At 55.3% G+C, this 14,562-nt stretch overlaps 1 protein-coding gene across 4 annotated transcripts in view; it reads left to right on the forward strand.

Moving 5' to 3' along the window:
• The window catches only part of SHMT1 (serine hydroxymethyltransferase 1), a 56,052-nt gene that overhangs the window by 40,361 nt on the left and 1,129 nt on the right, over positions 1–14,562 (forward strand). For all 4 annotated transcript variants that reach the window (XM_059908547.1, XM_059908549.1, XM_059908546.1 and 1 more), the window contains exons 2-11: positions 253–367; positions 1,610–1,755; positions 6,347–6,462; positions 6,719–6,879; positions 9,306–9,387; positions 9,776–9,988; positions 11,591–11,707; positions 12,883–13,005; positions 13,914–14,030; positions 14,429–14,539. In XM_059908547.1, the coding sequence (XP_059764530.1) occupies positions 272–367; positions 1,610–1,755; positions 6,347–6,462; positions 6,719–6,879; positions 9,306–9,387; positions 9,776–9,988; positions 11,591–11,707; positions 12,883–13,005; positions 13,914–14,030; positions 14,429–14,539 (1,282 nt within the window). In that variant the 5' untranslated portion in view covers positions 253–271. The remainder of the gene's footprint in view (positions 1–252; positions 368–1,609; positions 1,756–6,346; positions 6,463–6,718; positions 6,880–9,305; positions 9,388–9,775; positions 9,989–11,590; positions 11,708–12,882; positions 13,006–13,913; positions 14,031–14,428; positions 14,540–14,562) is intronic.

Here is a 14,562-nt window from a genome sequence, read left to right on the forward strand (position 1 = left end):
ACGGGCTTCTCATTGCGGTGGCTTCTCTTGTTGCGGAGCACAGGCTCTAGGCGCACGGGCTTCAGTAGTTGTGGCGCGCAGGCTCAGTACTTGTGGTGCACGGGCTTAGTTGCTCCGCGGCATGTGGGATCCTCCTGGACCAGGGCTCGAACCCGTGTCCCCTGCATTGGCAGGCGAATTGTTAACCACTGTGCCACCAGGGAAGCCCCAAGCTGTGACTGAGTTTAATGTTGGAAGTTTTCCCATTTTTAGGCGACTCTGAACCAGCGCGATGGCGACTCCCGTCAACGGAGCCCCCGTGGATGCCAACTTGTGGTCCTCGCATGAGAAGATGCTGGCGCAGCCCCTGAAAGACAACGACATGGAGGTGAGGCTGCGGGTCCTCTTGGATGTTCTGATGTTGGAGGCCCTTGTTCAGACCTCTAGTTCTCACTAGAAATAAACCGTGTTCGGGACAGCCTTGTGGTTTGGGTAAGAGGGCGGATTTATAGGCAGTGGCTGCAGAGTGGCTAAAAGTCCTTTGAGGGTAAATTTAAATATTTGAGTTTCTGCGAAGTGCGGAGCACTGTGCTGGCTGCTCCCGAGGAAAGGGGGAAAGGGGGACCGGTCGATCGTTGAGATTTGACCTTACATTTTTCCTTACCTTCGGAGGAGTATTTCTAGAAGCATCTTTTATTTACATATTTTTACAATAGCTTTATACGTGAGACGAGTGAATCCACTTACCGTACAAGTCACCCATTTAAAGTACACAGTTCAGTGGTTTTTAGGGTATTCACGATCACTTTTAGAACATGTTAATCCCTCCAAAAAGAAACCTCAAACCCATTAGCAGTCACCTCCATCCACCCCCCAAATTCCCACCCCTAGGCAACCACTGGTCTATTTTCTGTCTCTGTGGATTTATCTAAACATCTCTCTCTTTTTTTTTTAATTAATTAACTAATTAATTTGTTTTTGGCTGTGTTAGGTCTTTGTTTCTGTGCGAGGGCTTTCTCTAGTTGCGGCAAGCGGGTGCCACTCTTCATCGCGGTGCGTGGGCCTCTCACTATCGCGGCCTCTCTAGTTGCGGAGCACAGGCTCCAGACGCGCAGGCTCAGTAATTGTGGCTCATGGGCCCAGTTGCTCCGCGGCATGTGGGATCTTCCCAGACCAGGGCTCGAACCCGTGTCCCCTGCATTGGCAGGCAGATTCTCAACCACTGCGCCACCAGGGAAGCCCCCTAAACATCTTTTATTTTAAGGAAGGGGAGCAAGCAACAAGGTTCAGGAGGGAAAACTTGGTGAAGTGTAGGGATGAAAAGAACAAGATGGTATAGAATTTAAAATTCTGTGGGATACGTGTTTTAAGGATCATCTTCTCTTCCATCGTTTTGTTTTCCTTAATTCATTTTCTATTAATTCCTTCCCAGGTGCTAAAAGCTTTGAGGAAGATTTCCTCTGTTCCTTAGGTGCTGTGGGAATCACCTTAGTCCGGTTATGCTCGGCTTCTGAGGGCAAAGTATGAGTGTGTAATAGTGTCTCTTCTCTTTACTCGGTTATGGCTTTGATCAGAGCAAAACGTTCAACTGAAACGTCCCAGTGTTCAGCGCCTGTTTTCTTCTCGTCAGGTTTACAACATCATTAAGAAGGAGAGTAACCGGCAGAGGGTGGGACTGGAGCTGATCGCCTCAGAGAACTTTGCCAGCCGGGCTGTTCTGGAGGCCCTGGGTTCTTGCTTAAACAACAAGTACTCCGAGGGGTACCCGGGCCAAAGGTACGTGAGTGCCATCCAGGCCTGCCTCCGAGGCCGTGAATCAGGATGGAGTCTAAAACTGTGGAAATTTCAGAAAATAGCCAGGTTCTCAACAGCGGGGCCTTCTGTTTCCTCTCTTACAGTTCCCAGAGGGTGGCAGCACCAATGCTGTCAGGGCAGGATAGTCGGGGTCCGTTGGACCGTCCCCCTGGGGCCTTTCTGGAATAACAGCCAGGCCCGAAGGGGCAGCTGCCGGCTGTGGCTGAACCTCCAGAGGAATGTCAGTGCTTAGTGGAGGGTTGTGTGGGGAATCGCATTCGTAGCAGGAAGGGGACCCCGAAGTGAAAATAACCTCTCATACTAGAAAGCGTTTCAGCATTTTAAATGCTGGATCTACCTACCCAGTGATTTCGGTCAACTCTTTCACCGTGAGAACCACAAGAGGTCATGTTCGTTTTTGGTTTTTAGTACAGTTATCATCAGGCAGAGATGGTGATTCCAGAATTTAACATGAGGTTTTTGCAAATTTGTACACTTGTGTCCCAAAGGACACGGAAAAGGGAGGGTCACCTTGGAGTGGAGAGGCCATTCTACACTGATTAGAGGGTCAGCACTTTTGGCCCCCGACACCCAACCCCCTGGGAGGGGCGGGGCAGGGCCGGGCAGCCAGAGGGCAGTGGTTGTGGGTCACAAACCTCCCTTACCTTGTCCCACGCGTCTCCTTCATTAAGCTGTTCCCAAGGCGAGTCCTTCATGATAGACCAGTGATCATAAGTAAAAGCACTTTCCTGAGTCCCGAGTTGTTCCAGTGAATTATTGAACCTGAAGGGGTGAGGACCCCAGAATTTGTAGCCACCTTGGGCAGCAGTGCGGGTGGCCTGGTGACCGGGGACTTTCTCCTGACGTCTGAAGTGGGGGGCAGACTTGTGGGCCTGAGCCCTCAGCCCGTGGGTCCGTGCTGACTCTGGGTGGTCGGTGTCGGAACCAAGTGGAATCACTGGACACCTAGTTGGTGTCCGAGAATTGGCCGTTGATGTTGGAAAACCACACGCACTCCAAACCCCAGGCTGCCCCGGGGGTTCCGGCATTTCCAGCTGACCTTGTAGAAAATGCTTCAGTGCCTCTGTACAGAGAGGTGTGGTACGGAAGCCTTGCTGCTTCCTGCCGGGGCTGAGGGCGCCGTGGCCACAGCAGTACCCACCCCACCCCCAGCCCTGTTCCCGTGACGACGTGAGTGAGGGGCATCCGCTCTCTGGAGGGTCAAGTCGACTTGAAGGTCGTGGCTTGGATCCCAGGCCAAAACCGAATCCCTAGCCCAGAACAGAACGGGGCGCGCGGGGGCTGGTGAGGGGAGGAGGGGATGGAGGGGAAAGTGGGGGAGGGGAGGAACAGCAGCCGGGGCCGCGTTTCCGCTCCCTGAGCACTCGCTGACTTTCTTCACCCCCCAGCCTCATTTTCTCGCATTTTAGCAGCGCGAAGCGTGGTCACACGCCCTCATTTTTAGGTATCCACAGCCCGACCACAAAGTCAGCATGCTCACCCCTTTTGAGATAAGGAATTGGGGAATACGTGACGGAGGCTGCTCCAGTCCGATGGGCCCTGTTGCCACGTGGCTCCTGCCACAGCTCCCGGCTGCCTCTGTGGGAGGCTTGCAGTGACCTCAGATCCCGTCCTTCTTTGCTCCCCTGGAAAATGGTGCAGCCTGACATCCTGCCCCTCCACAGCTCTGTCCCTGGCGTGGGCTGCTCTCCTGCAAGCTGTGGGAGACCAGGCCCTTTGGGTCACAGAGCAGGGAGTGTGAGGCGGAAGGCACCCTCCAGATCAGTCCGTGAAGCCCCTTTCAGCTGCAAGACTAGTTCTGTGGTTTTCAGTTCCTTCACTGAACCAAATAAGACTGTCGTTAAAAACTTAAATAGGTGTGTAGATAATTAACTCATTTATTCATGGTAAAGTACTCTTTTAAGAGGTGATTATTAACCATTTTCATTTTCATGTTTTGTTAGTAACGTCAGTTAACCTTTTGGAACATTATTAGTGATCAGGGTTAATATTTGAAAACAATATTGATCTAGCATTAACGGCTGCCTGATACAAGTTGAAAAACAAAGTTCTGGTTTTTATTTTCTATCACAGTTTTATTGAGATGTAATATGTGTGCCGTTCAGGCCCCCCAGATAAAGTGCTCAATTCTGTGGCCCCCAAGAGTATGGTAGAAGGGTATCGGGACTTTGTCCCATTCCTGACACAGCTCCCAAGTCCTTTGAGCAGCTTTTGTTACTCATGATGAGCCCTTCCCACCGAGCCTAGTGTGTGTTAAGGGGGTGACACTTGGTGGCCCCTCGAGCGCTTCGGGATGAGGGCTGGTGGCCTGACTGGAGAGCTGGAGACCCAGTCAGTCGCGGCAGCCGATCTCACCGGTCAGGCCTCACAGAACCCTGAGCAGCGGGGCTTGGGGACCGTCCTGCCTGGCAGACACATCACGGTGCTGGGAGGGTGGCGCCTGGGGGGGGCGTGGAAGCTCCAAGCCCCTTCCCCATACCCTGCCCATGCATCTCTTCATTTGTCCTGAGCTGTGTCCTTTATTTTATTTATTTTTTTATCTTTTGAATTTATTTTATTTATTTATTTTTGGCTGCATTGGGTCTTCGTTGCTGCGCGCGGGCTTTCTCTAGTTGCAGCGAGCGGGGGCTACTCTTTGTTGTGGTGCGCGGGCTTCTCATTGCGGTGGCTTCTCTTGTTGAGGAGCACGGGCTCTAGGCGCACGGGCTTCAGTAGTTGTGGCACACGGGCTCAGTAGTTGTGGTGCGCGGGCTCTAGAGTGCAGTCTCAGTAGCTGTGGTGCATGGGCCTAGTTGCTCCGCGGCATATGGGATCTTCCCAGACCAGGGCTTGAGCCCATGTCCCCTGCGTTGGCAGGCAGATTCTTAACCACTGTGCCACCAGGGAAGCCCAAGTTGTGTCCTTTATAATTTACCGGGAACAGTAAGTAAAGTGCCGCCCTGAGTTCTGTGAGTCCTTCTAGCAATTGCTGGACCTAAGGGGGTGTTACCGGAACCCCAGGCTCATCACACAGAATGGGGGGGCCCGAACCTTGCAGGTCCTGTAGGTCTGGCGCTAACTCGGGGCAGCTAGGTCAGAGCTGAACTGTAGGGCAACAGGGTTGTCAGAGCTGGTCGGTGTGAGGAAAAAAACCCACACGTTTGGTGTCTGAAGTGTTGTGAGTACAAACCTCACATTCCCCCTCTTTAGTGTGGTAGTAAAATACACATACCGTAAAAGTTACCATTTTTAAGTGAAAACTTCAGTGACATTAAGTACACTCTTGATATGGTGACCATCCGTCTCCAGAACTTTTTCATGTTGTGAAAGCAAAGCTCTGTACCCGTGAAACAGTAACTCTGGCCAACAGGCACACGCAAGACGTTCAGCATCACTAACCCTCGGGGAAATGCCAAGCAAAACCACGGTGAGAGACCACCTCACACCCCCTAGGATGGCTACTATCAAAAACACAGAAAGTGACAATTGTTGGCGAGGATGTGGAGAAACTGAAGCCTTGTGCACTGTTGGTGGGAATGTGAAACGGTGCCGCCACTATGGAAAACAGTATGGAGTTTCCTTAAAAAAAACTAAAAATAGAACTATCATATGATCCGGCAATCCCACTCCTGGGTGTTTAGCCAATAGAGTTGAAAGCAGGACTTCAAATAGATGATTGTACACCCATGTTCATTGCAGTGTTATTCACAAGAACCAACAGGTGGAAGCAACCCAAGTGTCCACTGATGGATGAGTGGAGACACAAACTGTGGTCCATCCATACAGTGGAATGTCCTTCAGCCTCAAAAAAGAAGGAAATCCTGACACTTGTTCCAACGTGGATAAACCTTGAGGACATTACGCTCAATGAAATAAACCAGTCACAAAAAGTCAAATACTGTATGATTCCACGTAGATGAAGTTCCTGGAATTGTCACAACAAAGTAGAACCGTGGTTTCCAGGGGCAGGAAGGGGGTGGGGAGCTGTTGTTCAGTGGGTACAGAGTTTCAGTTTTGCAAGATGAAAACGTTCTGGAGATCTGTTACACAGCAAAGTGAACATACTTATCAATGTAACGCTAGTGAACTGAATGCTTAAAAATGGTTAAGACGGCAAATTTTATGTTATGTGCTTTTCAGTATACTCAAACAATGTATATACATGTAGTTTAAAATTTTTAGAGCTGTTTGTGACCACAAGGCCTAAGTGTTAAAAATTTCTTCTGGATTGAGTTATTACAAGTATTAGTATACAAATGATAAAAAATACAAACGCATGATAAATTTTGATACGGAATTACTCAACCAAAAGTAAAATTTTATTAGAATGCAACCACTGTTCCCCACCCCGCCCCTGTGAATTGACTCCTGTGGGCACCTTACATAGGTGATCACACAGCCGTGACAGTGTCCCCAAGGTCCGTCCGCCCCTCCTCACAGATGGGCAGACACAGCCCCCTGGGCGCTGGCGGAAGCTGTCACGTGGGTTCAGGGTGCGCGTTCTCACCCTTGCTCCTCCGTCCTCAGTGCAGAGGTGGGCTGCGTGGGCCCACGTCCCCTGCCTTCCCCGCAGGTACTATGGCGGGACGGAATTCATCGATGAGCTGGAGGTCCTCTGTCAGAAGCGAGCGCTGCAGGTCTATGGCCTGGACCCCCAGGGCTGGGGAGTCAACGTCCAACCCTACTCAGGTAATCACCACGTCCAGACAGCCTGGGCAGCCCCGTTCTGCCAGCCTCCCGGGGATCCCGCTGGGCTTGGGGTCTTCCCCCATCGCCCTCGGCTGCTAGCTACACGAGCGCCTCCCGGGCAGCCCCCATCTCTGAACGTCCCCACCAGGGGCACCTGGGGCCAGAGGAGTGCATCGCGGCCAGGCCTGTTCTGGCCACCCTGGTCGACGGCCTTGTGGGCAGGAGTAATCGCACCTCCCTGGTCTGCCCGCTCCAGGCTCCCCCGCAAACTTCGCGGTGTACACAGCCCTGGTGGAGCCCCATGGCCGCATCATGGGCCTGGACCTGCCCGACGGGGGCCACCTGACCCACGGGTTCATGACCAACAAGAAGAAGATCTCCGCTACGTCCATCTTTTTCGAATCTATGCCCTACAAGGTACAAGTGCGTCTCTCCGTAGCTCCACAGCCCGTTCTCAAAGCCTCCAGCGCTGGGCGCGCCCGTGGGAATACGGAGCTTCGTTCCCAGGCACCTCAGGAAGTACCCCTGTCAGTGTCGTTTCCCTGCCCTGGGGACCCTTGGGCACTCAGGGCTCGCAGGGGACGGAGCGCTAGGGGCTGAGCTGAGGTGCAGGGAGACGGGCGGGGAGGCGACTGCCCAGGGCTTTCAGGCGCAGTCAGGGTGCTGGCTGGTCCAGAACCGGGGAGAGGGGCGACAGCCAGACCCCCAGGGGTGGCCCCGACACACAGCCCTCCACGCCGGCTGAGTCCCTGCAGCTGGGGGGCTAGAGCCGGGGCTGTGCGGCCACCCATGCCTGGCACGGTGAGAGTAGCCTGTGTCTACACCCCCGCCAGACCTGACTTCAGCCAGCTGCACCCAGTACCCGCCTGTGCCTGGCATGGGACCGGCCCTCGTCATCATAAACAGTGTGGTCAAAAACCACATGTAAGGTTGGTGGGCTCGTGGAGGCGTGGCGACTTATCAACGGGGATGACCAGAGTGGGGTGGACGGCAGGTAACCTGCATCCTGGCTTGTGGTGCGGTCGTGCACAGGGTGCTGCTTCCTTGTGTCCGGACCCGTCTCCGGTGTTTCTTGTCGAATGGCCGTTCCTGGTCATTTCCTCGTGCCCCCACCCACCGAGCCACCGAGCCACGCAGCATTACGCTTGCTGACCTAACTTTGCTCTTCGAAAAATCCAGCCAGCGGGGTCCCTCCCCTGCCCGCCGGGCTGCCTCCCTGCCGGGCCCCTCCCCAGCCCCTGCCCTCCCCGCGGGACTGTCACCTCCCGGCAGTCACCCCGCACGGGCAGACAGAGGAGCCGCAGCAGGAATCCCTCCTCTCCCCTTCTTGTTGCTGCTCTGGCCCCTCTGTAGTTTGTGACGAATGCCTGTGAATCCTTCTAGGAGCTGTTGTATTGTTGAATTTTCAAGATTTATAAGATACAAAAAACCTTTTTAAAAAATCCCACAAATTTAAAAAGCAAAATGTGGAGGGAGAGAGTAGCAGCAGATTTTTTTTTTTTTTTTGGTAATTAATCTCTTTTAAAACTTTTTTAGAATTATGTCCAATTTTTTACTGTGGGTCAGCTGTTGATTTTTTATTAAGACAGCAGTTTCTTCACCGAGTTCAGGTGACTGAGGAGGAACCGGTTCATGCCCTTGAAACAAAGCCCCAGACCAAGCCCCCGAGCACCCTTCAGCCGGTCCCAGCACGTCTCACACAAGCTCTGTAACCGTGCTAAGCTGTAGGCACCTTTTTCATTTGGAAAGGGCGCCCACCCAACCTGAATCCTCCCCCTCCCCGGGGGCAGGGGCTTCCAACCACCTCCTCCCCGGGGGCTCCCATGCCCCTGAAGTCTCCCTGCAGTGACCCCTCTGTGGTTGTGTCCACTCCCCAACACAAATGCTTTAACACAACTTTAATAAACTGGAATTACTAAGAAATGTGTTCCCCCCGCCCCCCGAAAAAAAAGTCTTTGTGTTTTACACGCTGCACATGGATCCGTGGTCTGCTGGGAAGGGATTTCTGTGTATGGGGTGAGGTCGGCGCCCAGGTGACAGGTGGGCACCCACCCACCTGGCCTAGTGCCGCGACCGGAAGACCTCCTTCCTGCAGGGCCCCCCGTCCTCACCAAGCGGGTGGCCTTCCAGCACAAGGGATTCTGCTTCTGGGATCAGTTCTGTCCATCAGATCGTCCTGCAAGCACGCGCTGCCTTAATTACTCTTTTCAGGTGTTTTAAAGTTTTTCTCAATAGTGCTTTGTGCAGAGGTCTTGTTCATCTTTTGTTAAATATTTTACAGTTTTTCGAAACTAATGTAATGATGTTATTAAAATTTCGTTTTCTGTTTTTTCCCGCTTATATATATATACACAAATATAATTGACCTTTGTTTTTCAGCCCTGTGTCCGGGGGCCTTGCTGATCTATTACTGGTTCTAAGGGGCTCACCTCTGGTGCCCAGGCCTTCGTGGTGCACAATCGAGGTGTCTGAGTAGCGTCAGCCTGGGTGGCCTTTGGGTCCCCGAGCCTTTCTCTCTTCTTTTCGCCTCATGTGTCTGGACTAGACGGACATAGGGTGAGGCGGCGGGGCCTTCGCACCTGCACACGTGCTGCATGTTTGTCCCTCTGTTTCCTTCTGCGGCGAGTCAGGAGCAGGGCTCGCTCTTCCCCCAGGACCCCCAGGGCATCCTGTCTGAGAGCCATGATGCCTGGTTGCCTAAGCGCTTGTGCCCCGTCTCGCCCTCAAGTCCTGGTTGGCAGCGAGGGGAGCAAAGAGCTCTGGCCAGGTGGAGGGAGTCCTCTTACCCTCGACAGCCGGGCAGGAGGAAGTGGCCCAAGCCCCGGTCTCCGTGCCGTCCACAGGTGAACCCCGACACCGGCTACATCAACTACGACCAGCTGGAGGAGAACGCCCGCCTCTTCCACCCGAAGCTCATCATCGCAGGTGAGGAGCCCGGCGGGGCCCCAGCCTCTCACAAACAAGCTTGTGTGCTGTTCCCACCTTGTCCTCACTCCCTGCTGGTTTCTGCCGCGCAGCTGAGCTGCTTGGGTCTATTTCCTTTTCTCTCAGGACCGTCAGTCCTGCACTGTTCCCCAGAAGCATCTGGACATGTTGGCCTCTGCCTAGTTGGGCTGGTAATGGCCGGGGGCCGCCCCAGCCACGCGACACAGGGGCAGAGAGCAGGGTGTCGCCTTTGGCACAGGCGGGATTTGCAGGCGTCCCTCGTTTCCATCCTCAGGCCTTAGAGGGGGCAAGGCTGGCTTTCAGACGCTGTGCCCAACCGAGGCGGCTCTGCTCTCGAGTTGACTCAGCGTCACCCTTGCCGTCTCAGGGACCAGCTGCTACTCCCGGAACCTGGACTACGCCCGGCTGCGCGAGATCGCTGACGACAACGGGGCGTACCTCATGGCCGACATGGCGCACATCAGCGGGCTGGTGGCGGCCGGCGTGGTGCCCTCCCCCTTCGAGCACTGCCACGTGGTGTCCACCACCACCCACAAGACCCTGCGGGGCTGCCGCGCCGGCATGATCTTCTACAGGAAGGGTGCGCTCCTGGCGGGGCCGGGGCTGCCTTTCTTCTTGGGGCCCACGGTCGGTTTAGGGAGCCGGGAAGACTGACCCCGATGCTGTAACGAGCAGGAAGCCCTGAGCCCGGCTGTCCAGGTCGGGGGAAGGGGGAGGGGAAGAGCGTCCTGGGGGCCAGCGTCCTGTGGCTCAGCTTACCCTGTTGAGTGGAAGACGCTGGGGTGACAGGAGGGTGTGCGTGGCTGGCGGGGCTCCAGGAGACCTCGCCGTGCGGCGTTATTTTGGTGAACTTACTGTAGCATGTTTCTCCCAGAGAAAGACTCAGTAATCAAACCGTAAGACACTGATGTGTAAACCATAGTAGGAGTTTGTCGTTTGAGTGAGGAATTTCTCCTTCCCATGATGGAGCCTACGTGTATGTGTTCCCTTATTTGGGATTCCCATTCCTGAGAAGCAGGATTAGGGTCCCATAGTCTTCAGTCCCGGTGCACTAACCTCACGTCAGCAGAGAGAACCCCACTCTGGTGACCGCATCTCTCTTTACCCCCTGCGGGACCCCCTTGCTCAGCCGCTGGCCAGGACTGGATACACCACGTGCCCACTGGGCTTCTCAGGGCCCTGCTGCCTCTGTGCCCCTCAGAGGCCCCTCCTCAGCTGTGTTCAGGTTTCTGAGGCAGGCGGCCTTTCCCACCCGCTGGGGAGACATTTGTTTTCCCCACTGTATGTTGGTGATGTTCGATTGACCCTCCAGGCAGAGCAAGTCCTGGCTCTGCCACGGATGTGCTGTGTGATCTTGGGCTAGTTGTGCAGCCTCTCTGAGCCTCAATTCCTCACCTCCAGAGTAGGGATCGTAATAATTGTACCTGTCCCTGGGGACTGCTGTTGCGAGGATTGAATGAATGAATTTAGGGAAACTGCTCAGAGCAGTTCCTGCCTCACAGGAAGCTCCATGGAGACACTGGCAGCTCCTATTACTGGTCCTTAACTTTTCTCAGAAAGGAAGCTGGTTCTCCGTTTCTGGCCAAATGAGTCACGTCTCCCCCAAAGGAGTCATCTTGGAAGACTGCTCTCTCGGATAGTTCTTTGAGGAAATATGCCCAAGGTGTATTCTTTATTACTCTCTCAGTGGAGGGACATTTTCATCCTTCCTTTCATCTCTTTTTTTTTTTTTTTTGGCTGCGTTGGGTCTTCGTTGCTGCACGCGGGTTTTCTCTAGTTACGGTGCACGGGCTTCTCATTGCACGGGCAAGCACGGGCTCTAGGCACGTGGGCTTCAGTAGTTGTGGCGTGCGGACTCAGTAGTTGTGGCTTGCAGGCTCTAGATTGCAGGCTCAGTAGTTGTGGCACATGAGCTTAGTTGCTCCGTGGCATGTGGGATCTTCCCGGACCAGGGCTCGAACCCGTGTCCCCTGCACTGGCAGGTGGATTCTTAACCACTGCGCCACCAGGGAAGCCCCTTCCTTTGACCTTTGAAGGGTGGTTCCCTCACCCAGCCCCCCTGGGAGCAAGCACCCTCCCTGGCCTGCAGCATCGCCTCCAGGAGTGGGGCCGGGTCTGTGTCCAGATGGGGAGAAAACAGAGGGGATGGCCTTTCCCATGTCCCGTGTTGTCCTTTGTCCAGGAGTGCGCAGCGTGGACCCGAAGACGGGCAGAGAGACTCGCTACAACCTGGAGTCACTCATCAACTCTGCCGTGTTCCCAGGCCTGCAGGGGGGGCCCCACAACCACGCCATTGCTGGTAACGCAGACCCACCCTGCCCAGGCCCCGCGGCCACACGCCTTGGGCGGCTCCCCCATAGCCCGTCCCCCAGAGCATGTGCCCTGTCTAAGAGGTGCTCACGAGGCAGAGAAGGGGAGCAGTGCGTATGTCAGCAGGGACAGAGGTGACGGCCACTCCACTGAGTCGGGCAGGCCCCACCTGAGCCCCTGAGAAACCACGGGGAGGGGACCTGACAACGGAAGACTGCACAGCCGAAGGAGCACGTGAGCGGGCGGGCGGCCCTCCCCTGGTCTCCTGGCCTCCAGGGGAGGGGACGGCGACAACTGTGTCTGACCCTTGGCCTTGACTTTGGGGCTACGCTGGTACCTCCTAGGTCCTATTCCATCACAGCCCAGCAGCTGTCATAGACATACTCCTTCTCTGGTTGTACCCGAGCCTTAGAAAATCTGATGACCTCAGAGCTTTTACTCCGTCTTTGGAGCAAAGCAGTTGGTGGAGGAGCCAGGACAAAGGTGTCCCGTCCCCATTGGGAGACTGTCCCCATTGGGAGACTGTCGGGAGAAGTACCGGTGTATGCAAGAAGGGGCGTGGAGGGAGCAGTGAAGGGGGAGTTTTAGGCTCCAGAGTGGGCAGGGGCAGCTCCCCTTACACCCAGCCGCTCAGCGCCCTCCAGTGGTGGGATGCCAGCTCTCCAGGCCGTTTCCCACACACGGACTGGGGGCTCCTGTGCCAGGACTTGGGCGCCTGGTTTGCATCCTCCTCCATCTTCTGCGCCCCTTCAAGCAGCTCCGGGGATCGAACAAGGTCCCAGAGGAGTCTGGGTGTGCAGGGAGATCAGGCCTGTACCTCTCATCTGGGCTCTGCTCTGAAAGGTGCATAATTTGGCATCAAAGCATCAGCAGCTAAGTGACCCGTTTTCACACGTCGAGCTTAAAAAGGACAAAATCCATCTTGTCGGGAACAGCTCTCCCCTGGTGATTTCCTTAGCCCGAAACTTCATGCTGGAGAGAGGCCGCCTCAAAAGCACTTGCTCGGAGAGAGAGGTCTGAGGCTTAGCCGGGCAGTTGCAGGGTTAAAAGAGATCATTTTGGGAGGAGATGTAACCCGCTGCCCTGGGTGACACCGAGAAGCTGGGAAGCCCGAGTGGAGACGGATGTTTCTTTGACTCACGGTCTGTCTTCATCTCCTGCCAGGGGTGGCGGTGGCCCTGAAGCAGGCCATGACTCCGGAGTTCAGACTCTACCAGCGCCAGGTGCTGGCCAACTGCAGGGCTCTGGCCGAGGCCTTGATGGGGCTGGGCTACAAAGTGGTCACAGGTATGACAGGAACCGAGCCCTGAGGGCAGCCTTGCTCCTGCTTGAGTCTCGTCCAGGCCCTGCCAGGGTGTGGCTGTAGGGTTGTGGCCTGGGCACGGTGGCCGCAGCCATGGGGTGACTCGGGACCCCCTCAGCTCTGTATACACGACCTCGTTCAAACCTCGAGATAGCCTTGGGAATCACTGGTCTTATTTTACAAATGGGCATCTGAGGTTCCTAAAGCCACACGGCAAGCAAGGGGGCTGTGTGTCCAGAGCCACACATCCGCTTAGGCCACGTGCGTCTTTGAAGCCGTGGTCATCGCCTAAGTCAGTGATGGGGATCTAGTTAACCCGGGGATTAACTAGAGTTCAAAGTGAAGATCAGGTGCTTGGAAGATTCCTGGGTGGCCTTGGGCCGCTCCAGAAAGTTCTTCCATATCTCTTCTGCACCACTTTGAAAATACTATCATCCTCACAGGATTGGGGTTAAAGCACACAATGGGCTGGCAGTGTCTGCACCTGACGTGCCCGTCACCCTGTCACCTAGATCGCCCACTGCCCGCTACTCTGAGGCCCCCTTAGAGGGAGCCTTGAGGGTGGACTTAGAGAGAAGGGGGACATTCCCAGGTGACATCATCACCCCAACAGGCTTCCAGGCGCTGCCCTGGCACCTGACAGGTTGGGACGTGGCAGCGGGCCGTCTGGGCTGGCCATTTGCCCTCAGCCCCCTCTGCATCCTCATGTTCCCTTTTTAAACTACTCTGTGCTTCTTCTCAAACTCTGAGGCCCTGGGGCATGTGGTCTTTAGCAGGTGATGAAAGCCCCGCAGGACACATGGTGGGGGTCACAGCCCCCCATTTCTTTGGAAGAGAAAGATCCCTTCACTCGGCATGGGGTCGGCTTCCATGTGTCTAACCTGGTTTCCAGGTGGTTCTGACAACCACTTGATCCTCGTGGACCTCCGCTCCAAAGGCACGGACGGCGGCCGGGCTGAGAAAGTGCTGGAAGCCTGTTCCATCGCCTGCAACAAGAACACCTGCCCAGGTGAGCGTCCTCAGTCCTCTCCTGTCTGCACCTCTCAAGGCCGATGGTGACTTGGCTCTGGGGACAAGACGTGCTGCCCCGCCCGCCCCCTCTGACGCAGCGCTGACCCCGCTGGGGATGGAGAGGGAGGCTGGGGCCTCTGGAAAACTGGCTGCATTTCTCAGTGGGTTGTGAATAAGATGTGGGCGACGTCCCTCAAACCCAGACAGATGCTGCCCTGGCGTCAGGAGCAAGGACCATGTCGCAAAAGGCGGCTCTCCTGATATTTCAAGTAGCGCAGCCGAGGTGTGAGCCAGCGTCCGTGGGCCTATTCCTTTTGCCCACGAGCCCCTTCCCGGTGCCCGATCGTCAGTGGGGAGATGGGTGCAGCCCAGGGACAGAGCCTGTTTCTCTTGAAGGTGACAAAAGCGCCCTGCGGCCCAGCGGACTGCGCCTGGGGACCCCAGCGCTGACATCCCGAGGACTCTTGGAAGAAGATTTCCAAAAAGTTGCCCATTTTATTCACAGAGGTGAGGAGAGGCGTGGACACTGG

The sequence above is a fragment of the Balaenoptera ricei genome, chromosome 20, assembly GCF_028023285.1.
Source record: "Balaenoptera ricei isolate mBalRic1 chromosome 20, mBalRic1.hap2, whole genome shotgun sequence".
Taxonomy (NCBI): Eukaryota; Metazoa; Chordata; class Mammalia; order Artiodactyla; family Balaenopteridae; genus Balaenoptera; species Balaenoptera ricei.